Source organism: Peromyscus eremicus, chromosome 2, assembly GCF_949786415.1.
Source record: "Peromyscus eremicus chromosome 2, PerEre_H2_v1, whole genome shotgun sequence".
In the NCBI taxonomy this organism is placed as follows: domain Eukaryota; kingdom Metazoa; phylum Chordata; class Mammalia; order Rodentia; family Cricetidae; genus Peromyscus; species Peromyscus eremicus.
The window spans coordinates 143,556,928-143,581,935 of NC_081417.1; the positions used below are offsets into that span (position 1 = coordinate 143,556,928).

At 41.9% G+C, this 25,008-nt stretch overlaps 1 protein-coding gene across 3 annotated transcripts in view; it reads left to right on the forward strand.

Moving 5' to 3' along the window:
• The window catches only part of Eya3 (EYA transcriptional coactivator and phosphatase 3), an 88,259-nt gene that overhangs the window by 40,543 nt on the left and 22,708 nt on the right, over positions 1–25,008 (forward strand). For 2 of the 3 annotated variants that reach the window (XR_009377680.1, XM_059255101.1), the window contains exons 6-10: positions 186–322; positions 9,467–9,604; positions 17,948–18,033; positions 19,345–19,528; positions 21,745–21,881. Coding sequence is in view for 2 of the 3 variants with exons in the window: in XM_059255101.1 (XP_059111084.1) it covers positions 186–322; positions 9,467–9,604; positions 17,948–18,033; positions 19,345–19,528; positions 21,745–21,881 (682 nt within the window). In the remaining variant the exon portion in view is untranslated. The remainder of the gene's footprint in view (positions 1–185; positions 323–9,466; positions 9,605–17,947; positions 18,034–19,344; positions 19,529–21,744; positions 21,882–25,008) is intronic. The other variant, XM_059255102.1, reaches the window with a different exon arrangement.

The window sequence follows — 25,008 nt, forward strand, 5'->3', positions numbered from 1 at the left end:
AATTATTCCTTGGAAAGAGTAATGGACAAACTTGTGTTTTCTGACCATAATAATAGTTATTTTGCAATGGAAAGTTAATCTCCTCATTCCTGGATTCTTTGTCTTAGTGATATTAACTGTTTTGTCCATTTTCATTAATTAAAATGAGCCACATGTGGAAGTTTTCATTTTCTTCATTTTCCTAGACCTTATGCACATATCCTCTCAGTTCCTGTTTCGGAAACCGCTTACCCTGGGCAGAGTCAGTACCAGACACTGCAGCAGTCTCAACCCTACGCTGTCTATCCTCAGGCAACCCAAACGTACGGACTACCTCCTTTTGGTAAGCTGTCCTTTTTATGAGCAGTTCTTAAGAACATTTCCATCAGTCAGAAACTTGTGTCCCTCCTCAGAAAGCAAGCAAGACTGGCCAGGAAAGAGGAGGAAACATTATCCTTTATAGGGTGTTTACTCATTAAGTATGTGGTAGAAGTTGTGTTTACAGCTTTCCATAATTATTTGGTTACTCACCAAAACTTGACTATTTCCAAGGTCTTTACTCTGAAACTTGGGTCCCCCACCAAATGCTGAGGTTTGTGCTCAGGCCCTCCTCCTGCCATGCTAGGCTTTCTGACACTAAGCTATGCTCCCCAAACTTTACCTTATTGAACCTTGCTACATTCGTTTAGGCTGGTCTTGAACTTGCTGTATAGTAAATGCTAGCTTGGAAGTTTCAGTCCTCCTGCCTCAGCTTCCTGAATACTGGGATTACATGGTGTGTGCCCTGACACCCCAGCTAGAGGCTTGGACTCATCAGAAGACTTGGGGATCACTGTCAACTTTACTTACTTTATTAGAATATAGTGCCATGCTAAGGGAAACGTAGTCAATACATTTTGAGGTGACTGATTTCTGCTAAAATCATGTAGTCTAAATATTGATAGACTATGTCTCACAGTAGGTTTTTGTTTTGTATTGTTTATCATTGCTGTTTTCTGTTTTTTTTGTTTGGCTCATTTCTCTCTCCTCCCGTACCACTCCTTCCCCAAATCAATCAAATGTTGTTCTCATGAATCAAAAGTGCTTTTAGAATGGAAGATATCCAAAGCCATGTGCATAGGGAGTTGTTTTCATTAGTTCTATGTATCTTGGATATGAACTGTAAATCAAAATAATTTACAGTTTGAGGTTGACCATTTAGTATCTGTGGCAAATTTTTTGCCCATGTATAAAATGACAGTTATGTACAGTATGCCTTATTGCTCCTCTGCTCTAGCCTAGTTTTAAATTTTTTTGTTTTTGTTTTTCGAGGCAGGGTTTCTCTGTGTAGCTTTGCGCCTTTCCTGGATCTCACTCTGTAGACCAGGCTGGCCTCGAACTCACAGAGATCCACTTTCCTCTGCCTCCCGAGTGCTGGAATTAAAGGCATGCGCCACCACTGCCCGGCTAAAATTATTTTAATATTAATCTAACTTAATATGTTAAAAGTTAGGTTTTAGGGGGCTTATTGCAGTTGCAGAAGACCCAGGTTCAGTTGCTAGTACTGACTGTTGACAACTTTCTATAACTCCAGTTTTAGAGGACTCAGCTGTCCTCTTCTGACCTCCTTGGGTACCAGGCACACTATAGATATACATGCAGGCAAAAGACTCATACACATAAATAAATCTAAAAAAATTAGTAAAAAAAAAAAAAGTTATGTCTTTGAGACTTCATTTAAACCAGCTAAGGTGTTGTATTTTAAATCTTGTAGAGAAGTTACCCCACAGATGCTGGGGACTTGAGTGTGCCTGCGTGTAGTTTGTCCATTCCTAAGTCTGTGGCTCTCTTGACCAGTGTCTTGTGTTACTGACAACTGTCTAACTTTTAGGCTTCTTAGCATCCTCTGGTTCCTTGGTAAATGCCAAGAAGAATTGAGGGTGTTTGTGTGCTTTCTTGTTCTGCTGTGCTGGAGATCTGTCACATAGCCTTTTGAACACTACACAAGCACTCTACCTCCTTCTGTTTTCTTTTCTCTCTCTCTTTTTTCTGAGAGTGTTTTATAGCCAGGCTGACCTCTAATTCTAAATCCTCCTGCCTCAGTTTCCCAAGTGCTGGAATTATAGGTATGCACCACCGTTTATGGCTCCTAGGTGGTAATAATTCATAACAGGGTTTTTCTATGTTGCCATAAGCTCCGTGATCCTCTTGCTGCAGATTTCCAAGTGCTGGGGAATTCTGGCATGCACTACCACACCTAGATGTGTGGGGGCTATTTCTTAACTTTTTTAAAAATTAATTTTTAAGAGATCTATTTATGTATGTATTTATGTCTGCGGGTGTTTTGTCTGCGTTTACGGCTTCCCACCAGAAGAGGGCGTCAGATTCCATGGACTACAGTTACAGACGGTTGTGAGCCCACCCATAGGTTCTGGGAACTGAACTCAGTACCTCTGGAAGAGCCAGTCAGTGCTCTTAACTGCCGAGCCATCTCTCCAGCCCTGTGGTCATTTATTATTGCATCTATTAAGCTAAATTTTCCTCGGATGGCTCCTAATAGGCTATCAGCTGTACAGTAATTATTTTTGTATATCTTCCCCCTCATTATCATTGAAGTTTATGATTAGCAAGCCCAAGCTCTATAACACACTGAATAGTTGATCCCATCTATTGTTGAATAACAGTTTCTTTTACCCTAAACTCAGTTAATAAAACACCTCACAGCCAGGTGGTCATGACACATGCCTTTAATCCTAGCACTTGGGAGGCAGAGGCAGGCAGATCTCTGTGAGTTCAAGGACAACCTAGTTTACAGAATGAGTTCCAGGAAAGCCAGGGCTACACAGAGAAACCCTGTCTCAAAAAACCAATAAATAAAAAAATAAGTAAATGAAGAAATGAAGAAAACACCTAACAAGGTGCTCTTGTCTTTTATAGTCATTGTATCTCCCTCATACTAGAAAAGGAAATTCTTTAAATAGAGCTCTTCAGAGAACTTTAAGAAAGTTTTATATTACAAAGACTAATTGGTAAGGATGAATATCTTTAATCTATTTATTGTAGTTGGAGACAAGAGAAACTTAGATTATCCTGTCAGTAAATGGGAGAAAAAAATAATTGATTATATTGACTTGATTTGACTTTAGGTAATATATGATACTTACTGATAAAAGACTAGGTTAGGGCCGGGTGGTGGTGGCGCACGCCTTTAATCCCAGCACTCGGGAGACAGAGCCAGGCGGATCTCTGTGAGTTCGAGGCCAGCCTGGTCTACAGAGCGAGATCCAGGACAGGTACCAGAGCTACACAGAGAAACCCTGTCTCGAAAAAAACAACAACAACAAAAAAAAAAACAAAAACAAAAAAAAAACAAAAAAAAAACAAAAAAAAAGACTAGGTTAGGGGCAGTGTATATGATAGATGTGTTTTCTTCCATTTTTCCAGGGAAGTATATGAGATATTTGCAATATATTTGTGTGCATGTATGTGTGTGTGCAGGTAGGTGCATGCGCCTGTAAGTCCACTCAGGCCAGAGGAGGTCATTGAGTATCCTTCTCTGTCACTCTGTCTCATCCCTTTGTGGCCCAGTCTCTCCTGAACCTGGATCCTGCGTTTTGGGGTAGGCTGGCAGTCAGCAATCCCCAGTGATCTTCCTATCCTTGCCCACCTGAGACCAGGCACATACTGAAGCCATGCTAAATGTGGGTGCTGGGATGCAAACTCAGCTCCTCATGATTGACTAGCACAACACTCCTAACCACTGAGCCATATTTCTGACCCCATTTATAATACTTCTTAAAGTTATGGTATCTTTTCTGTTTCAATTTTGTGAATTTTGTGTGCATGTGACTGAGTGCATACACAAGTGAGAGTCAGTTCTCTGCTGCCACCTGGTGGGATCTGGGGAAATCACACCTCCCAGATGCTGGGATAGCAGGCCTGTGCCACCATGCCCAGCCTAGTCACCATGTCTTTAAATATCATTTTCTTGGGACCATCAGGGTAACTCAGCAGATAGAGGCTCTTGAAGTACAAGTCTGACAACCTAAATTTGATCCATAGAACATAGGTGAAAGGAGAGAACCAATTCCACAAAATTGCACTGTGGTACCCACAAATGTGTATGTGAGGGTGTATACACATGAGTGCAACACTAATTTAAATAAAGACTATTTTCTTGGAATTTAATACATGGCTGTCTTTGGTATTATATTTATTTAGATATAAAAATGCTTCCTTTTTTAAAAAATTATTTTTGTTTTTGAGACAGTTTTGCTGTGTAGCCTCAGCTGTCCTGGAACTCACTCTTTAGACCAGGCTAGCCTCAAAATCACAGAGATCCAAGTGCTGGGATTAAAGAAGTTCGCCACCACCACCACCACCACCACCACCACCCTTTCTTTGGGAAAATGTGTCTTTTGAAGTCAGAATTTTAGTAGGTTTGTTACCCTAGTGCTGTCTTCAGGTTAACTAGTCTAATAATATATTTCAGGAATAAGTAGACTTTTGAAAATGTCATTATAATTATAGCCAGCCACAGTGGTTCACCTCTATAATTATAGTACTCAGGAAACGGAGGAAGGAAGATTGCCATGAGATTGGTCAGCTGGGGCTACATGAAACCATGACTCAAAAAAACAAACAAACAAACCCACATACACACAAAAACACTAACTAAATAAATAAACTTTCATTATAATTATATTTTTAAATGTTTACTGTAGCTGGGCAGTGGTGGCACACACCTTTGATCCCCACACTCAAGCCAGCCTAGTCTATAGAATGAGTTCTAGGACCTTCAGGACTACACAGAAAAACCCTGTATTGATGGGGGGGGGGGAATTTTCACTGTATCAAGCAATATGTTAGATTAGGACTTCACATTTTATATTATTGTCTCATTTAATCCTTAAAGCAGATCTTAGTGATATGTAGTAACATTGCCCCCTTTGAGCAACTAAAGTCATAAAATTAGTAAATGCTGAAGATTAGATTTAGGCCTCAGTCGGATAAATTCTCCTAAATTTTGGTCCTGTATCAAAAAGATGGTCTCAGAGTTCAGCTTGAAATCAAAATGTCCTTTTTAAAAAATTGGGGGGAAAAACTAGAAGAAATGTAGAAAAGTTGCTAGGGGTAGTCTTTACTCGTAATCTTTCCAGAGCTGTAGAAAGTTGGGTGATGTGATGGAAAGGGGGTTGGAAGTCTCATGTCTGGTGAACTGAGGAGCGAGGAAAGGGTGCTCCTTTACTTTAGAGGCTCACACAGTGTGCTCGGAGCTGGTACTGATGTGGTTATTTTGAAAGATCTTCGATGTGAGGTGTATTAAGAGTTTATTCCATTTCCCGAATCAGATTCAGTTCTAGAAAGTTTTATCAAGTGGAACTAATTAGAGAGATACTCATTGCAGCATTATTAATAGTAGTAAGAACAGGCCAGGAGGTGGTGATGGCACATACCTTTAATCCCAGCACTCAGGAGGCAGAGGCAGGCGTGTCTCTGAGTTCAAGTCCAGCCTGGTCTACGAAGTGAGTTCCAGGACAGCCAGAGCTACACAGAGAAACCCTGTCTCAGAAGAAGAAACAAAAACAAAAAACTTAGAAACATGTACATGTGCATTGGAAAAGCATATGTTAAATTGCAGTATGTCCATAGGATGGAAAACTCAGTAGCCATTATAATTTATGGTCTTTTTTAATGTTTATTTAGTTAATTTATTTTATTTTTGTAATTATTTTGCCTGCATATATGTAAATGTGCCACATGCATCCGTGGTGCCTGTGGGAGGTCAGGAGATGGTATCAAATCCCCAGTGGAGTCAGAGGTGGTTGTGAGCGGCCATGTAGGTGCTGAGAAATGAACCCGGGTCCTCTGCAAGAACAGCAAGTGCTCTTAACTGCTAGGCCATCTCTCCAGCCCCAATTTAATAGTCTTTTAATACTTACCTTTTGCTTTTTAGTTATGTGTAGGGGAGGTGGAAGTATGTGCGTACCCCTAAGTATACTGTCTGTAGAGGCCAGAGGTATTATATGCTCTGGAACTAGAATTACAGGCAGCTATGAGCTGCCCAACCTGGACACTCAAAACCAAGCCCAGGTCCTCTGCAAGAATAATGCATTTTCTTTACCTTTGAGCTAGCTCTCCAGCCTCCATAATTTATAGGCTTAAAATATCTATGGCTATTGGTATAGCCATTGTGGAACTTTTTCAAAAAAGTAAAAATAGAACTCACATATGTGTGGGCGTTTACCCACCAACCCCACAGCTCCCCCGAGTTTTCTTGAGTGCGAGCAGCAGGAAATATTAGATAGAAGGATTTAGATTGTAGAGATAAACAGATAGAAAATAAAGGATATCCTCGAGATGGCCTGGAACCTATTCCAACAGGCCCTGACTGTCTCTGCCCCAGGGTATTTATAGAGATGCCAAGGGGTGGAGCAAAAGACACCCCCCCCCCCCCCAGCACAGCCAAGTGCAGACCATCTCAGACACGTGCACTCACGCCCGTGGTCCTAATCATCCTCTCTATGCGGACCTGCTGGGTAAAGCCACGAGGAACCCGAGAACGGGCTCCCACACATATGGCCGAGCTGTAACACATTGGGTTTGTGTCTGAAGGACATTTAAGTCATCTATCACAGGGATACTTGAATATCCATGTTTATTACTTCACTATTCACAATATTCAGAAAATGGAATCAGCCTTAACAATCAACAGGATTGCAGCCAGGTGTGGGGCACACTGAAATAGAGGCAGGAAGATTAGAAATTCAAGTCTAAAACAACAAAAACAGATAACCCAGAAAAATGAAATCATGACATTTACAGAAAATGCCCGAAGTTGGAAATCATTATGTTAAATAAAACAAGCCAAACTCAGACAATCACTAAATGTTTTCTTGGTATGTGGAAACTAGGTTTAAATTGTATATTCTCAGGGAGGGATCTTGTAACTAGAAAGTCTTGAAAGGGGAGGAAGAGATTTAAGGGAAGGGAAAAAGAGAAGGTAATGGAGTATATATTCAATAAGGAAGCAGAAGGAAGCAGCTGCTGAGAGATGCCAGGGTTGTGGGCAAGGAAGTGGACCTTGGGAGGGTGATGCATCAGCGTGAAGTATGACACGTACCTGAAAAAACCATAATGGAACCCATTACTTTGTATGCTGACTAAAAAGGTAATTTTAAAAGCCTACACATGCACACACACAAATATATTTGAGGTTTTAAACGAAGTGTGATAGTGTATGGGTGTAGTCCTAGTCCTTGGGAGTCAGAGGCAGGAGGACATAAGTTCACAACCAGCCTGGCTAAAAACAGTAGGACCCTGGCTCAAAAAAATAAATGAATAAGTGAAGGAATGAAGGAATGCTGGGGAGGTGGCTGAGCAGGTAAAGGTGCCTGCTGACAAGGTGGTGACCTGAGTTTGATTCCTGGATCCTACATGGTAGAAGAGAAGCTGTCCTCTGACCGTCATGTGCGCGTGCGCGCACACACACACACACACACACACACACACACACACACACACACACCCCATAAAACAAACAAAAACAATTTTCGGTTTCCTCATTTGCTCTGTGCAATAGTCCTATAGAATTCAACTGTTTGGTCATACTACTTAGTATAAGGAATTCTGGGATATATTTACATGTGTAAAGGACAGGAGCTACAGTGATACTACAGGCAGTTTTCATATTGTCTTTTATTCCTCCTTTCCTTAAAAAAAAAAAAAAAATGTTTATTTGAGTTTCTGGCCTGGCATGATAGCACACACCTGTAATCTCCATATTCAGGACTGGTCCACATGACAGATCTTTGCCTCAGAAAGTAAAACACTAAGTAACAAGGTAACAAGACATTCTTACTTGATGTATTGCTGTAGATGAGAAATTGCTTTAATACTGTGTGTTAATAAACATTTTCACAAATCTAATTCTTTAGGGTCTAAACCTACTTGGGAAATACAACCACATTGCTTACAATAAATATGGAAGTTATTGTTACATGTAAATGACACTTTGCTTAACAAGAGTACATAATGCCAACCCACCAAGAATCATAGCACTGAGTCTTACCTTTTACATGTAAAATTTTAAAAATAAGTAAAATAGTGGCCCAGGGAGATGTTCAGTGGGAAAGAGTGCTTGCTTCTCAAGCATGGGGATCTGAGCTCAGATCCCAAGCACCCGTGTAAAAAGCCAAGTGTGGCAGTGTGTGTGTGTGCCTATAACCCAAGCACTAGGGGTGGGGACAGAGGCAGGAGGATCACTAGTGCTTGCTGGCTGTCAGCCTAGCTCTAGATTCAGGAAGGGACCCTGTTTCAAAGAGGAAGGCAGAGAGATAGGACACCGTGAGAGATGTGGGTAATTCTTCTGCAGTCCATTAGTGTAGTTAAGTTTAGATGATAGAAATATACATAACTTTTTTTTTCTAAGTTACATATTTCAAGATGTTTTTAATTTGGGTTTTTTGAGACCATGTGTTGCCATAAAGTATGCTGGCCTTGATCTCACAATCTGCCTGTATCAACCTGCTGAGCACTAAGTTTATAGGCATGCACCACCACTCAGCTAAGTTACATTTTTCGGGTTTTTTGTTTTGTTTTGTATTTTTGAGACAGGGTCTCATGTAGCTGAGGATAGCCTTAAAGTTGCTCTGTAGCCAGGAGTGACATTGAGCTTCTGATCCTCCTGCCTTTTCTTCCTGCATGCTGGGGTTATAGACATGCACCACCATGCCCACTTTGTGTGGTAGAATTGAAGCCAGGACTTTTATATATGTTAAGCACTTTACCAACTGAACCACCACTGGGGCCTATGTAATAGAGTTAATCTTTTTTTTTTTTTTTTAAAAGCAGGCATGTCTTTCCTAATCTAGGAAAAAAGTTTATAAATCAGTTTAAGAGAAAGATGTATTTAAAGTATTTTTTAAAAACTTGCTGCCGTGCGGTGGTGGCGCATACCTTTAATCCCAGCACTCAGGAGGATCTCTGTGAGTTTGAGACCAGCCTGGTCTACAGAGCGAGATCCAGGACAGGCACCAGAGCTACACAGAGAAACCCTGTCTTGAAAAACAAAACAAAAAAAAACCCAAAAAACAAAACAACATCAACAACAACAAAAAACTTGCTTATCTCATGGGTAAGTGAATTTTAACTGATATAGACTATCTCCCACCTAGACAATGTGAATTTCTCATTGTACATTGACATCAGTCTTTCTGTAAGACAGGTACTCCAGTTTGATGTTGTTAACTCTTCTGAATCCTGGTCAATTGCTCCAACTGTTGAGATACTTCTATTGGGGTTTTAGCAAAGTTTTTGTTCCCGTGACCCCATCTTTGAATTCTGAGACTATATTTGCTTGTGGTGTAAGTGGGAGAATCAGTCATTTCTTCCTACAAGCGAATTTGTTTTAAGATTTCAACTTCAAACGTAGCAGCTGGTATTGCAAGCATAGCTGTGCTCCTCGGCCCGTGTGTTGTGTGTAACTGGTCCACTTTATCTGATTCAGGTGCACTGTGGCCAGGTATGAAACCTGAAAGTGGTTTAATTCAGACTCCATCTCCAAGTCAACACAGTGTTCTTACCTGCACTACAGGGTTAACCACAAGCCAGCCAAGCCCAGCACATTATTCTTACCCCATTCAAGGTAAATAGGCATGGTTGTGTGCGTGTTATTTAATTTTTATGGTTTTTTATTTTTAATCTGCCCGTATATCCAGACAAACTGGATGATACAGGAGCACTGTCAGCTAGAGAAAAAGGAATGGCATGCATTTGTGCATGCTTTTTATGTCAGGCAAATCCGAGCCAAAAGTGTGGTTTGTGAGTTGCTTAGGCTTTGAATGTGAGCTGCTTAATAGAGTGAAGCCTTCTCTTTTGCATGCTGATATCCAGAAAGCTTCTCTGGATTTGGTTCCGGTCTGGTCTCAGTGGCATCTTCACATGTGAGTTGGCTACTCCTCGAGTCAGGATTTGGCTGGCTTCTATGTGAATTGTCGGTGGAATGTGCAATGCAGACTGCTTTTCTGCTGGTGGCTTTTGTGACACCCCACCCCTACCCCACTTACTACTTCTTGGTGAGAGTATTTCTTTTGCTCAAAAAGGTGATTATGAGGCTGAGGGTGCAGGTTCGTGGTGGAGTGCTTGCCTAGCATGTGTGAGGCCCTGAGTCCCATTCCAGCACTGAAGAAAAAAGTTGATTTTCGTTTTTATTCAGGGTGAAACCTACATTTTAAGCAACTTTACTTTCCTGAGTTCTTTGAAAAGGTTAGAATTTTATAATCAAGATGGGTAGGCAAAAGGGCATATTTAATTGCCTACTCTGCCAAATCCATTGATCCAGGGTGGAAAGCAGTGTCCATGTACCTGGCTTCTCATCTGTCTCCATGCCTCTGTTTTTGTTTTCTTGTTTTACAGCCTTTTTTCACTGTTTTTAGAATAAACTCCAGAGGGATGAGTGCAGACACCAAAAGGCCTCTGTACATAGGAGCCTTGCTCATGGAAAAGACTTTTAACTGTTTTTGTTCATTGATTTGGGAATTGTTTGATTCTTGGAACAGAGAGGCCACTTTATTCTTTGTTTTGGGTTTTTATTTTAGGTTTTAATTTTATTTGTGTGTATATATGCATGTGCATGAAGGTACCCATATGGTGTTTACAGAGACCAGAAGATAACTTGGAGCTGGAGTTAGAGCCTGTTGTGAGCTGTCCAACATGGGTGCTAGGAACAGAGCTCAGGTCCCGGAAAACAGAGAGTGCTCTTAACCACTGAGCCATCACTTCTGCCCCCAGCTTTGTTCTTAAGACCTAGGTCTAAGCTACCCTTACCTCCAGGTTTCAGAGTCTCCTCTCTTACAGTTCATCCTTTTTTTGCCCCCGCCTCCCTGTTTTCTTTCTTTCTTTCTTCCTTCCTTCCTTTCTTTCCTTCTCTCTCTCTCTCTCTCTCTCTCTCTCTCTTTCTTTCTGCCAACCAGGAGGAACAAAGCTTAAAGACATTACCCAGGCTCACCTTGAACCTGTGGGCCTAATAAAAGAACCTCCTAACCCAGTCTTTTAAGGCCATCTGGGAGTAACACACACCACCACATCTAATTTTGATTTTATCTTTAGTGTTTTCCTAAATTAATAGGCTTTTGAGATCAACAGTGAGGTAATTAGGTCCTCTTAGGGATACACATAGGTCATGAAGGAAGAGAAGGAGGAGTAAGGGTTCTCTTCCTACTGGGGTGTAAAATCTCCACTCTTCTGTAGTTCTTTAATGCTCACTTCTCTTCCCTTGGAAAATAAGTGGAGTCATCTTGGGGGTAAGCTGGAAGTCATTGCTGTGATGGGTCATGAAAGCATCTGTTGAATTTCTTTCACCACTGTCCTAACCTGTCGTGTGCTAGGTGTGTTTTTCCTGTGACTCTGCTGACTGGTTTCCTTCAGTGAACACTCCTGTGTTCTCAGCCATGGCTAGGTGTTCCTCATGTCATCTTCACACAACCCTGTAAGTACTATAACCCCATTTTCAGATGGGAAGCCTGAGGCACAGAGAATCTAAGTAACTATTCATAGTCACCAAGTAAGTAAATCAAGTCAGGATGGAGGTAGCACTCTAACTCTAGAGTGTGAGTGGAATATTTCTCTCAGGATTGAAATCATGGTGTCAGTATGAGCTCTCCCTATTTGAGGAACTGTACTAACAAATATCTAACTTTATTTTTCCTCCATTTATTGTTAGCACTCTGACACAAGGTAGAAATTTTAAGGCATCAAGTTGTTCATTTCTACTATTTAATCTGAAGAAAAAGTTTATGGGAAAGCATTGGCTAAGATGGTGTATAAGCGTTATTAGTGGGTTGATGTTCATGGCATTTCATAGTTAGTGCCTCTCCCCTGCTGTCTCTTCCCTCAGCACACACTGTTCTCTGGACTCTAATTTCGTTCTAATACCCAATAGTCTTTGACCAGGAGTGTCCTTTTCATTAGCAGACTTTAAAAAAAAAAAAAGATTTATTTGTTTACGTATATGAGTGTTTTGCCTACATGTCTGTGTGTGCATCACATGCATGCCTAGTGCTAGCAGAGGTCAGAAGAGGATGTTGGGTCCCCTAAAACTGGTGTTAACAGATTTTTGTGAGTCATGATGTGGGTGTTGGGAATAGAACCCAAGTCCTCTGCAAGAACAGCAAGTGCTCTTAACTGCTGAGCCATCTTTCTGGCCCCTTTTTAAAACTTGTGTAGCTGTGTGTGGGTATGTGCATATGAATGCAGATGTCCTTGAAGGCCAGGAGAGGCGTTGGATTCCCTGGAACTGGAGTTACAGTCAGTTAGGAGCTTCCTAGCATAGGTCCTGGGAACCTAAGGAAGGTCCTCTGGGGCAGGGGGATATGTGCTCTTAACTGCTGAGCCATCTCTCCATCCCCAACAGACTTTTTTTTTAGTATACTTTTCTTGTGGAAAGAACGGTATTAGAAACCAAGATCTGGGGTTATCAAGGTGATCAGTTGGTAAAGAGGCTTGATTCCCAGGATACACTTGGTGGGAGAGTGCGGAGTTGGCCTCTGACCTCCATATGAACACACACACACAAACACACACACACACACACACACACACACACACACACACACACACACACGAATGTAATTTTTAAAAAGGAAAATATATGTATGAAAACACAAATGAATAAATAATGTAATATAATGTAATTTGTTTTGCTTTTGTTTTTCAAGACAGGGTTTTCTCTGTGTAGCCATGGCTGTCCTGGATCTCGCTCCATAGACCAGGCTGTAGATCCATCTGCCTCTGCCTCCCAAGTGCTACGATTAACGGCATGCACCACCATTGCCCAGATATAAATGTAATTTTTAAAAAAGAAATGGAGCTTTCAGGATGGCCCAGTGGGTAAAATCACTTGTCTTGGAAGCTATACAACCTGAGTTCAACCCCCAGAACCCCCAGTGGAAGGGAAGAGCCAGCTCCCTCCTATAAGTTGTCTTCTTACTCACACCATGGCACACATGCACTAACATGCACAAATGAGCCTGTGGGGTCCATTCTCACTCAGACCATTGCACATACACATGCAATAAATTATTGTTAATAATAGTAATGAAACGTTTCTTAAACCAAGATGAAGAGGGGGATCTTTGATTGGTATATAAAATGAATAAAATTTTTTTCTTAATTTAAATAAATAAAGAAACAAAGATGTGGGCACATTGCTACTATATCAGGTATCAGGTGTCCTTTTTTTTTTTTAGATACTCTGTTAAAAGAGCAAGAAATAGGCCAGGCCGGGCGGTAGTGGCACACACCTAGCTTCTTGAGTGCAGGTTTCTTTTTCTCTTATTTTTTTTTTAAAAGTACATTGATACAGTCCAAGCACAGGGAATAGTACTTACATTTAGTAGATAGTGTTTGACGAATGAATGACCTACTTAAGCAGTCAGTTTTAACCAAATATGTAGTTTCTGCTAGCTCCCAAAAGCTAAGAATTGGTTTGAGTTTTTGTTAGGTATTTTGTTAGGTACTGAGAGAATATAACTCTCAAGAGAGTGTCACTGGACTGTCAGCCTCTAACAGAGAAAAAGATTTTGTCCCTTCATACCTAGTGCGAGCAAGACTGAGTCTCACAGTTATTGAGTGTCATCTTTGGTTTGTTTGTTTGTTTTGTTTTTTGAGACAGGATTTCTCTTTGTAGCCCAGGCTTCCCTGGAACTTGAGCTGTAGACCAGACTGGCCTCAGATTCAGAGATCCACTTGCCTCTGTCTCCCAAGTGCTGAGATTAAAGGCGTGTGCCACCACCGCCTGGCTGAGCCTCAATTTTTATATGTTGGGTACTTGGCTAGATGCTGAAGATAATAAGATAGCAAAATACGTCTTTGTGGAGCTTACATTTTAGGGGAGGGAATAGAAGTCACAAACAGTAAGATTTTTGTAAGTGCTCTGAAGGAAGAAAAGGTCCATTACCATGACAGGAAGGGACTCATTTTAACACACAGAGAGAGAGAGCATCTCTAAGGAAGACAGACATGTTGAGGAGTCAATTGTGCTGGGAGGGAGAGGACCAGGGGGTGACAGTCCTGGTCGGGGTACCTTTATTGGCCTTAGACCTTCAAGAATTTGTCTTGTTTGAGTAACGTACATAGAGCTATTGTGAGCAAACAAGGTAAGATGATGTGCTTTAAAATTAGAAAAGTGAGTAAAACCCAAATCCTTTCTATATAGTTTAGGCTGACCTAGAACTTGTATTTAAAATCCTCCTGTCTCTTCCTCCAGAGCATGCTGGGATGCGGGCTAAAACTATAGAAGTGAACCACCATTCCTGACCTTGCACAAGATTTTTTAAAATGAAAGAGGGATAGAAACAGAGGAATATGCATACAAAGAAAGAGAACAGCTTTTAGGAGTTGGTTCTCTCCTTCCTTCCATTGTGGCTTTCAGAGATCAAATTGAGGTCACCAGGCTTGTACGAATGGAATCGCTGGCCCTGCTCACGCTTCTGTGTGCCATTAGCCCTTGAGGCCATAGCCCTTTATTAGAGCCATGCTTTTCTCATGGCAGCTGTGCTTGCTGGCTGTGGTAAGCTGACCTAATAGAACTTGGTTCTTAGAACGCGTGAGGAGCATGTGAAAACAGCGGGCCATTGTAGAGATCTGACAGCATTTCCATGCTTAAATAGGAGGTGTTATTTGAGTTTTATTTGGTTCTCTAAGTTTGTGCTTTCTGTTTCATGTTTCATTGTTCTGTATTACTGTAATATTGTTTATTGAGACCATCATATATGTATGTAGGATGGTTAGTACTCTTTTTTTTTTTATTCCTAACTTCTTAGCCATAGTTGTATATAGGGTAAAGCATGTAGTGGTTATGTACATTTTTAAGTAAATTAACTTGGATTCAGTGATAGTTATAAGAACCTAAAATATGCCACTTAGTTTTTAAGATTAAAGACTACTACATTTCTTTTATTGTTTTTTTGGGCTTGGATCTCATGTGGCCCACACTGGTGAATATGAATTAAATTCACTGTGGATATGAGGCTGGCCTTGAATTGCTCCTCCTTCCTCCACCTCCCAAGTGTACCATGCTTGATCGATTATTACATTTCTGAAACTGCTTTGCCAGAGTACATTCCGCCCATGTGCGTAGTGACAGGTATAATTGAGTAAGAGAGTGCTGGGCAAGAGGAGGAAAGAGGAGAACGGACTACACTCCGAGGAAGGGGAGTTGATCTGGAAGTGACTGCAGGGAGAGGTGAGTGAGCTCTCTCCCCTCCCACTGAAGTCACTTGTGTTTAGTCTCTTCTGCTTCAGGCCTGCCTAGGAGAATATATTGTACTAAGCTTTTTTCTTTTTGGACCACCAACCATCTCCCAAATCATGACATGGAGACATACTATTAGTTGTAAATGCTCAGCCTAGCTTAGGCTTGTTTCTGGCCAGCTCTTTTAACTTAAATTAACCTGTTTCTCTTTGTCTACCTTTTGCCTTGGTGGGTTTTTTTGTTTTATTTTGGTTTGGTTTGGTTTTTCGAGACAGGGTTTCTCTGTAGCTTTGGAGCTTGTCCTGGACTAGTTCTGTAGACCAGGCTGGCCTCAAACTCACAGAGATCCACCTGCCTCTGCCTCCCGAGTGCTGGGATTACAGGCGTGCGCCACCACCGCCCATGCTGCCTTGGTGCTTTTTTTTTTTTTACCTTTCTTTCCTTCTGTATATCTTACTTTTACCCCTTCTCCGTGTCTGGCTGGCAGATGCCTGGCTTCTGACCCTGACATGTCCCTCTTTCCTCATTCTCTTCTTCTCTCAATCTTCCTGCCTAGCCCTCTCTCTGTCCAGCTATTGACCATTCAACTCTTAATTAGACCAATCAGGTGTCTTAGGCAGACAAAGTGAAACAAATGTAACATACCTTTACACAGTTAAAGTAATATTCCACAGCATACACAAATGTAACACATTTTTGGAGGAGGGATTTGAGACAGGGTTTCTCTGTGTAACAGTCCTGGCTGTCCTGGAACTCACTTTGTAGACCAGGCTGGCCTTGAACTCAAAGAGATCCACCTGCCTCTGCCTCTTGAGTGCTGGAATTAAAGGTGTGCACCACCACCACCCAGCCTGAATGTAATACTTCTTTACATAATTAAAGTAATATTCCACAACAATATATTGCTTACAGAACCTGGAAACTACCAGAAAGTCTTTTCCCCAAAAATGATTAAAATTGTTTAGGAGTCATCTATCCTGTGTATTACTGGTTGATGCTTCCTCTTAGGAAAATGGAGTAAGCCATAGCAGAGAAGAAAGTGACTATTGATCAGAAGCAAACACCATCTATTATTATTAAATGCATTTTGTTTAGTTGTGTTTAGGAAAGGAAGCCCTTAAAAGCCCTGTAATCGCCCTGGGGCAGAGTGCTGTAGCTTGTCAGTGACTGAGGAAAGAGCAGCCGGAGAGAGAGGAGTTGGGAATTCCAGGTGATTATCAACCCCACTGAACACATCATCTGAACTGTTCTCTGGCCGAGCTCTTTGGCAAGCTGAGCTTGTGGCAGGAGCAGTGACTGTTTTTGTCTAGACAGGCTTTCAGCACAGTGGCCCTTTGGAAGGGGAGGAACCTGGTTCTGGTCTGGCCTGAGTTCTTCCTCCTGAACTTTCTCCCACTCCGTCCCTAGTGGAGGTTTTCTTACTGGCTTCCCTGGAGGACTTGGTTGCTGGTCAGTTTGGTTCTCTGGTGGTAGCACATTTGGTGAGGGTGACAGCAGCAGGAGCTATGTCTCTGTGTTTATGATGAGAAGAGGTCAGAACCGGTGCCTTATTCATAATACTGATGGCCCTGTCTACCTGGGAAAGCCCTGTGCTATCGGCTAGCCACTGAAGCCTGGGTTAGTTAGAACCTCATGGGGTCTGTTACAAAAGGACGTAAAACTTAGTCCACATTCCTTAAAACAGATTCCAGGTAACTCTGATAGAGTCTATTTTTACCTGACAAGATCAGATTTAGATTTAATATTTTCTGAGTTTTTGCAGGTTTACTGATAAAGTCTAAATAACAAATCATAGTGGTATTTAAAATTTCTTCGTGTGTGTGTGTGTGTGTGTGTGTGTGTGTGTGTGTGTGTGTGTACATGTATGAATGCCCCAATGCAAATGTAAGCATCAGAGGACAACTTGTGGGAACCAGATTTCTCCTTCCACCATATGGGTCCCAGGACTCGAACTCGGGTCCTCAGTCTTGGCAGCAGGCAGCATTACCTGCTGAGTCATCTTGCTGGCCCTCACAGTGCTTTCTGATCCACATTAATAACCCTTTATTTGGATATAGCAGTTCTAAGCATTTTAGAATTTGGAGAACTATTTCTCAAAGTAAATATGTCACTCCGGAGAGACATAATATGGGACAAATGGCCACAAACAATACCAAAGCATAAGATTTACCAGCGTTCTCCTGACTGTTGGGTCACTTGCAGGGGAATCATTCTTCAGCTTCTAGAAAAGACTGGCTTAGTTCTGACTCCACTGGTGTGTCAGTGTGAGCTGTGAATTGTGTATTCATCATTCTGGGACTTTGGTCCCAGAAAGAGCGGAGGACTCGAGTTGAAGCAAACATTCCAAGTGTTTGAATTCTAATCCTGTCTCACTGAGCTATGGCATGCAAAAACAAAACAAGTGTTTGCTTTAAAAATTATTAGTGGATTTTATGTGCATGACTTGTCTTATGTCTGTGCAGCATATGTGTGCCTGGTGCCACAGAAGCCAGAAAGAAGGCCTGTAGTTGCTTGTGATTGTGAGTCATCATATAGGTGCTGGGGCTTGAACCCCGGTCTTGGAAGAGCAGCCATACTCTTAACCATTGAGTCATCTCTCCAGCATCCAGCATTTGCCTCTTCAGCCAGTATTCTTTGTCTCCTCGAAGATATGTTCAGTTAAAACAGATTATTTTCCCTGTCTTTAAGCCATTTACATGTGATCTTTAATGTCTCCTAATACTCTCAATCCTGTAGCTTCAAGCACAAATGCCAGCCTGATATCCTCGTCATCCGCAATTGCCAATATCCCAGCAGCAGCTGTGGCCAGCATCTCAAACCAGGTACCGTGCCCCATCTGTGCATCCTCCTTGATGTGAGTCACCTGGCTTGCACTTTGTCTCCTCTTTCCATGGTCAACTTGCCCATCGAAGAAACAACCAGGAATAGTGTAGACTGTTGAGTCCTGGCTGAACACCCTCAGAACTCTCTGGATGCTGTCTCGTTTCTCTTGTTCCTTGCTAATCCTCCCAGGAATATGGTTCTGTCTATAGCATTACCTACTGTGTTTACCCCAAGCCCAATCCTGCCCCCACTAGAATGTGCCCTCCATAAAGGGCAGGGATTTATTTTTCTATTTTTGTTGACTTTTATGTTCCCAGAGCCTAGACAAACCCCTGGCACTCACTTAAAAGGCACTCATAAGCATTGTGGGTGAATAAATACTACCTCCACCCATTCCCTTGTTAATTGTTTGCAATTAGTCTTTTGTTCATTTCTTTCTGGTTTTTGGTTTTTCAAGACAGGAGTTCTCTTTGTAGCCCTGGCTGTCCTAGAAATCACTTTGTAGACCAGGCTGGCCTCGAACTCACAGAGATCCACCTGCTTCTGCCTCCTGAGTGCTGGGATTAAAGGCGTGCACCACCATGCCCAGCCATGATTTGGTCTTGATCACTGTTACATTCCATGTGTGTTTAAATGCTCACTGTAGCGTCTTCAGAGTTTGTTTTGTTTTGAACTTTTCTCGGCAGCAACTGCTATGACCACTGCTGTTTCCACCGGCTGTTTTGGCTGCAGTTCACCTACTCGGATCGACTTTGTGTGTCTCACTGTCCCACTCTTGCTGCCTTTGTTCTTTCTTAAGTGCACAGTTACCTTGGGGTTGAGGGGGCACTGTTTGGTTTTGGGTGGGTTGTTTTTTTGAAGTAGGGCCTCACTATGTACCCTTCGCTGTCCTGGGATGCGCCATAGTCCAGGCTGGCCTCAAACTTACATTGACCCTCCTGTCTGTCTCCTGTACTGAGGTCACATGCCACCACAGTAGCCCAGTGTATCTATTGAATTCCTCCCTGTCCTCCATGCAGCCCTGTGCAGGCTTCTTTCTTTCATAGCTTTCCTTTTTGGTCTTCTAAGGACAGGGTCTTTAGTTTTTCACATTATAACTTACTCCTGAAGAGTGTTTGACCAAACTCACATTGTCAACTTAGATGATGCATCTGTACTACTCAGGTTTCTGCATTTTGAAAATCATTGCTTTCTTGGGACTGCTAGGTAGGTAGATAAATAAGAAGACAGCATTTTAGGAAAATAATTAGGAAAGCCTCTTGTGTTACTACCTCTTGTAATAGTCTTGTTCTCCTCCCTTTGGCCCACAGGACTATCCCACCTATACTATTCTTGGACAGAATCAGTACCAGTCCTGCTACCCCAGCTCCAGCTTTGGAGTCACAGGCCAGACTAACAGTGATGCTGAGAATACTGCATTAGCAGCTACCACATACCAGACGGAGAAGCCTAGTGCTATGGTACCCGCACCAGCCACACAGAGACTTCCCTCTGGTGAGTACAGAAAGCCAGACTAAGGACACTTCGCCCAACAGGTTTCCAAGTAATGGTAAAAATGGTTTGGTTCTGGGCTAAGTTGCTTTCCCCTGTGCCATTGGTTTCCCTTTCCAGTTTAACTTTGCAAACAGACTGTGATGAGAAAGTGGCAAAAAAAATCCATAGCTGCTGAGAGCAGAAGAGTGGTGACAGTGAGAAGATGTGTTTCTGTGCGTACTCTGCCCTCCCAGTAAGTGTAACACACTCGACCGGGCTCTTTAGACTAAGGGCGTATTTGTTCAAGGTTGCAGGGCTCCAGTTTTAATCCAGGCATGTCTTAGACTGCTGCTAGGAACTCAGCAGGAGATTCTGTCTCTTAAGTGTCTTTAAGAGTCCAAAAACAGCTACAGTCCTTTCCCAACAGTCCTAACATTTGACTGGCAAGTCTAGACACTGCCTGTGAGTGGCACTGGGGCTCGTGGCTCTGTCTGCACTGCACTGCCACCAGCAGCCCGAGGAGTACCCTTCTACTTAGGGACTTCTCACTTGTGTAAAACCCAATCCCTGGGGCTGGAGAGATGGCTCAGAGGTTAAAAGCACTGACTGTTCTTTCAGAGGTCCTGAGTTCAATTCCCAGCAACCACATGGTGACTAATAACCACCTGTAATGAGATCTGGCGCCCTCTTCTGACCTGCAGGCACAATACTGTATATGTAATAAATAAATCTTAAAAAAACAAAAAAAAACAAACAAAAAAAAAACAATCCTTGACTATACTACAGAATTCTAGAATGAGCCAGAATGAACCAAGTTAGTGAGTAGATCAGAGAGAGTACATGCTTTACAAGTATAAGTATGGGAACTAGAATGCTTGGGAAAGACCACACAGCCCTTGAAGCTGTGGCTCAAGAGAGAGTTGTACTTTACAATGGCTGCAGATAGGATTTTGTGTCTAAGTTACACTGCTCAAAGAATGCAATTTACAACAAAGTTTAAAGAATAAACAGAACTTAAAATTTAATGTTTAAATGTTAAGTAAAAAGGCTGGATGTAGATGTGGTGTCGAACACCTTTGACACTTAGGAGCCTGAGGCAGTTGGATATCTGTGAGTTCTAGGCCAGCCTGGGCTATAGAGTCAGACCATATCTCCAACAAACAAACAAACAAACAAACAAACCCAAAGGTTACAGATTAGTTCTTCCATTTTGGACTAGAGATGACTCCATAGTTAAGCACACTGACTGTTCTTCTAGAGGACCTGGGTTCAATTCCAGGCATCCACATGGAAGCTCACAACTGTCTGGAACTCTAGTAGTTCCAGGGGATCTGATATTCTCTTCAGGCAAAACCCTCATTCATATAAAATAACAATAATAATTTTTTAAATGTAAAGCTGATTTATTTACTTCTCTTAAAAATTTGTTTTTTAGATTTGTTTTATGTCTGCATGTGTTTTGTGTGCCTGTGTGCTTTTCTGCTGCCCTCGAAGGTCAGAAGAAGGCTTTGGGTCCCCTAGAACTGGAGTTACAGGTGGCTCTGAGTTTCCTTGTGGGTACTGGGAACTAAACCCAAGTCTCCTCAAAAGCACCAAGTGCTTTTATCCACTAAGCCATCTCTTAGTCAAGGCTATTTTCTTCATAAATGAAATTGTAAGGTGATTTTTTTCATGAGGTGTATTGTTTAGCTTTAGGGACAAGAGAGGGGGTACTAGTACAATTAAACTTGAGGTCATACATTCTGGCCCTAAGTAGACATAATTTGTTGTTTGCTGTCCTTTTGGGATGTCTTTAGGAAGGCAGATACTGTCTCTGTAGGCCAGTGGTTCTCAACATGTCTGTCATAGCCCCTTGGGGTTGTCCAGTGACCCTTTCACAGGGGCTGCCTAAGACCATCAGAAAACAGTTATTTACATTACAATTCACAACAGTAGCAAAATTACAGTTGTAAAGTAGCAATGAAAATAATTTTTTGGTTGGGGGTCACCACAGCATGAGGAACTGTATTAAAGGACCACAGCACTGGGAAGGTTGAGAATACTGATGGAGGCAGATGTTGTCCCTGTAGGCAGTTCTGGTTACTTCAGACTCCCTGCCAGATTGTGGTGTATGGGGCCTCTCTCTCTTCCCAGGTTCCTTTATTTTAAACCCTGTTTTTTTATTGCTCCTCATGCCGACCCCTCCCCTTACTGTGGCTCTCATAGCCTGTGACTGCTGACACTTTTCCTTTCAACAGACTCATCTACAAGCCCATCTTTGTCCCAGACTACACCAAATAAAGATGCCGATGATCAGTCCAGGAAGAATATGACTGTCAAGAACCGGGGCAAGAGGAAAGCTGATGCCGGTTCCTCCCAGGACAGCGAGTTAGAAGTATGTGAAGAAACTCACTGGAGTTACCTGTTCTGTTTTCCTCACTTCCTGTTAAGTGCATGTCTGGAATTTGCAGAGATAATGTTATTGTATGTTGTATCCACTTGAATTCCTGGGGTGGGGCCTTAATTGACCAAAAGAAAAAAAAAAAGTAAGTAAAAGAAAATCCTTCCATGTGCACAACTTAACTTATATATCCCTTCCAACTGTTTTCACCAAAGCACTGAAAAACCTTCTGATTCAGGGTAATTTTAACAGAAAGAACAAATTCTTCTCCACATGGAGGACAGAAAGAATACACTGCATCTTAGGAGGAAACCAAGGGAGCTATGAATGATGTCATCCTGTTGCCATTGAGAAATCACAAAGGAAGTGGGCAGAATAGAGTGAGTGATCTGTGAGATACACAGATCTGGAGACTGCTTGATGAGAGTGCAGGGAACCGTGCCGTGCTGTGGGCACTGTGGGCACTTCCTGTGGTCATAGATTTCAGTTATGGTTAGAAAGAATAGAAAAACATACAAAATTCTAATGCTAAAATTGTTACATTACTTTTTTTGTGGTTTTAGTTTTTCTTTGATGCGGTTATTTAAAGTAAAGAGATAAACTTAAAATGTGCTCTTTGACACAAGTAAATTGAAACTGCTCTATAGAATCTGTCTTCCTCTTCATTTCTAGGGCACAAACCCAGTAAGAAATAGGGAAACTAACGTTCTGATATCATTCTTAGGAAAAATGAACAACTCTCTTTTTTAAAATTTGTATCAAAAAGTATATAATGCAAAACTATACCGTTTTTGCTGGATATAGTACACACCTGTAATCCCATGAATTCGGAAGGCAGCATCAGGAGATCAAGGTCACCTTTGGCTGTGTGAGTTGCCTGAGACTCCACCTAAAGAAAGCTTTTTAAAGGACTTTACTGTTTGTTACAATTTGAAAATTTTTATGTGTATGAGTGATTTTTTTTTTCTTTTTTTATGTGTGGGTGTTTTGCCTGCATTTATGTCTGTATACCATGAGCATACCTGCTGTCTACAGAGGGCAGAAGAGGTTGTCTGGTCCCCTGAGACTGGAATTAGAGACAGTTGTGAGCCCACATGGGTGCTAGGAGTCAAAACCTCTACACCAGCAGCCCCAACGTTACCATTTTAAGAGCATAATCCAGTGTTATTAAATTTACTAGCCACCATTTCTGGAACATTTTCATGTTTGTTTTTCTTTGTTTGAGGCAGTCTTGCTCTTGCCTTGAACTCCTGGGCAGTCCTGCCCCATACTCCTAAGTGCTGAGGTGACGGGCATGAGCCCCTCTGTCCTGTGTTCAGAACCTTTTCGTAGTCCTAAACAGCCTGGGTACCTTTTAAACGGTAGCTCCCCATACTCTTTCCCAGCTCTTAACAGCAACTGTTCTGCCTCTGCTACTGTGAATTTGCCTGGTCTGGATACATCTCACTGTGAACGGACAGTCTTGTTTCCATTTGTCAGGCTCATTTCACTAGTGTAATGCTTTGGGGATTCATCTGTTGCAGCATGGATCATAATTTCATTCTTTCAATGGCTGAATGATACTCCATTGTGTATGCACATGCGTATTGCATCTTGCTTGTCTTGTATCTGTTGAAGGACACTTCACTTTTAGGCCAATGTGAATAATGAGACTTTGAGTACTTCATACTGTACTTCTTAAGTTCTTTATCCAGAGGAGTGGAAATTGCTAGATCTTATTCTGTGTTCAGCTTTTTGAGGAGTCTCCAGACCTTTTACACTTTTACATTCCTGCCATTAGCCAGATTCTCATCAATGTTTGATATTTCTCCTCTCCCCTTTTTAAATTGTATTTTAGGTGGTGGTGGTGGTGGTGGTGGTGGTGGTGGCACTGAATTTTTGTGAGATGCATTTTCTGTATCAATTGAGATTATCATGTGTTTTCCCTCTTTTAGTATGTTGCATTGATTAATTTTATGGACTGAATGAACCGTCCTTACATTCCAAGAACTGATCCCACTCAGTCATGATATATAGTTATTTTTGTATGTTGGGGAGTTTCGCTTGCTACTGTGTGGTTGAGATCTGTGTACCGTTTTTCATGGGGCTGTTGTTTTCCATGATGCTCTGGTCTTGTCTGGTCTTAGAGTAACACTGGCTTCACTGTATGAATTAGAGAGTGTTCCTTCCTTTTCAGTGTGTCTGTGGGAAAATTTAGGAAGAATGATGCTAATTCTTACTTAAATGTCTGCTGTAATTCACCAGTGAGGCCACTGGATCTCAGGCTTTTTGGGGGGGTGAGGGGATGTTTTAAATTATTGGCGTCATCTCCTTACCAGTGGTAGGTTTTACCAAATTTTCTGCTTTTTCTCAAGCCAGTTTAGGTTGTATTGTGTGTTTCTTAGGAATTAAACTATTTTACCTGGTTATCCAACTTGTTGGCACACAGCTGTTGAGAATTCATAGTCTGGGTCCTGGTTTCTCGGAAGTCACAGCATGGTCTGCGCTTGCATTTGTGGTCCTAATAATTTGAGATGATTGTCCTCTGTCAGTCTTGGTGAATGTCAGCTCTGTTGATGTTTTCAGAGACTCCATCGTTGCTTTCGTTGGCTTTTCTCTGTTGCTCTGTTCTCTCTACTTTCTACATCACTATTGCCTCCCTTTGTAACTGGCTTCAGTGTGCCCTTCTTCTCTAGGCCTTGGATGGATACTGGGGTGTGGCTGTAATTTGAGAGCTTTCTTCTTCTTGGACTGGGGATTGCACCGAGAGCCTTAGCCCTGTAAAACACGAGCTCTTCCCTGAGCTCATGAGGTTTCTGCTTCCTTTGCCTCCTTCCCTTTGTTATGGATTCTTTATATGTAGTCTCGGTGGGCCACAGCAGTTAACAATCCCTGTCTCTACTCAGTTTAGGGATTGCAGGCATGCTCCTGTGCCAGCTGCTTTTTTTTTTTTTTTTTAATAGGGTCTCTATGGGTATCCCTGGCTAGCCTGGAATTCTCTATGTAAATCCAGATGGCTTCAAACTCACAGAGATCCCCCTGCCTCTGCTTCCCAAGTGCTGGAATTAAAGGCGTGCTCCCGTGCCAGCTGCTTTCTTCTTTTTTTTTTTTTTTTGTTTTTTTTTGTTTTGTTTTTTGTTTT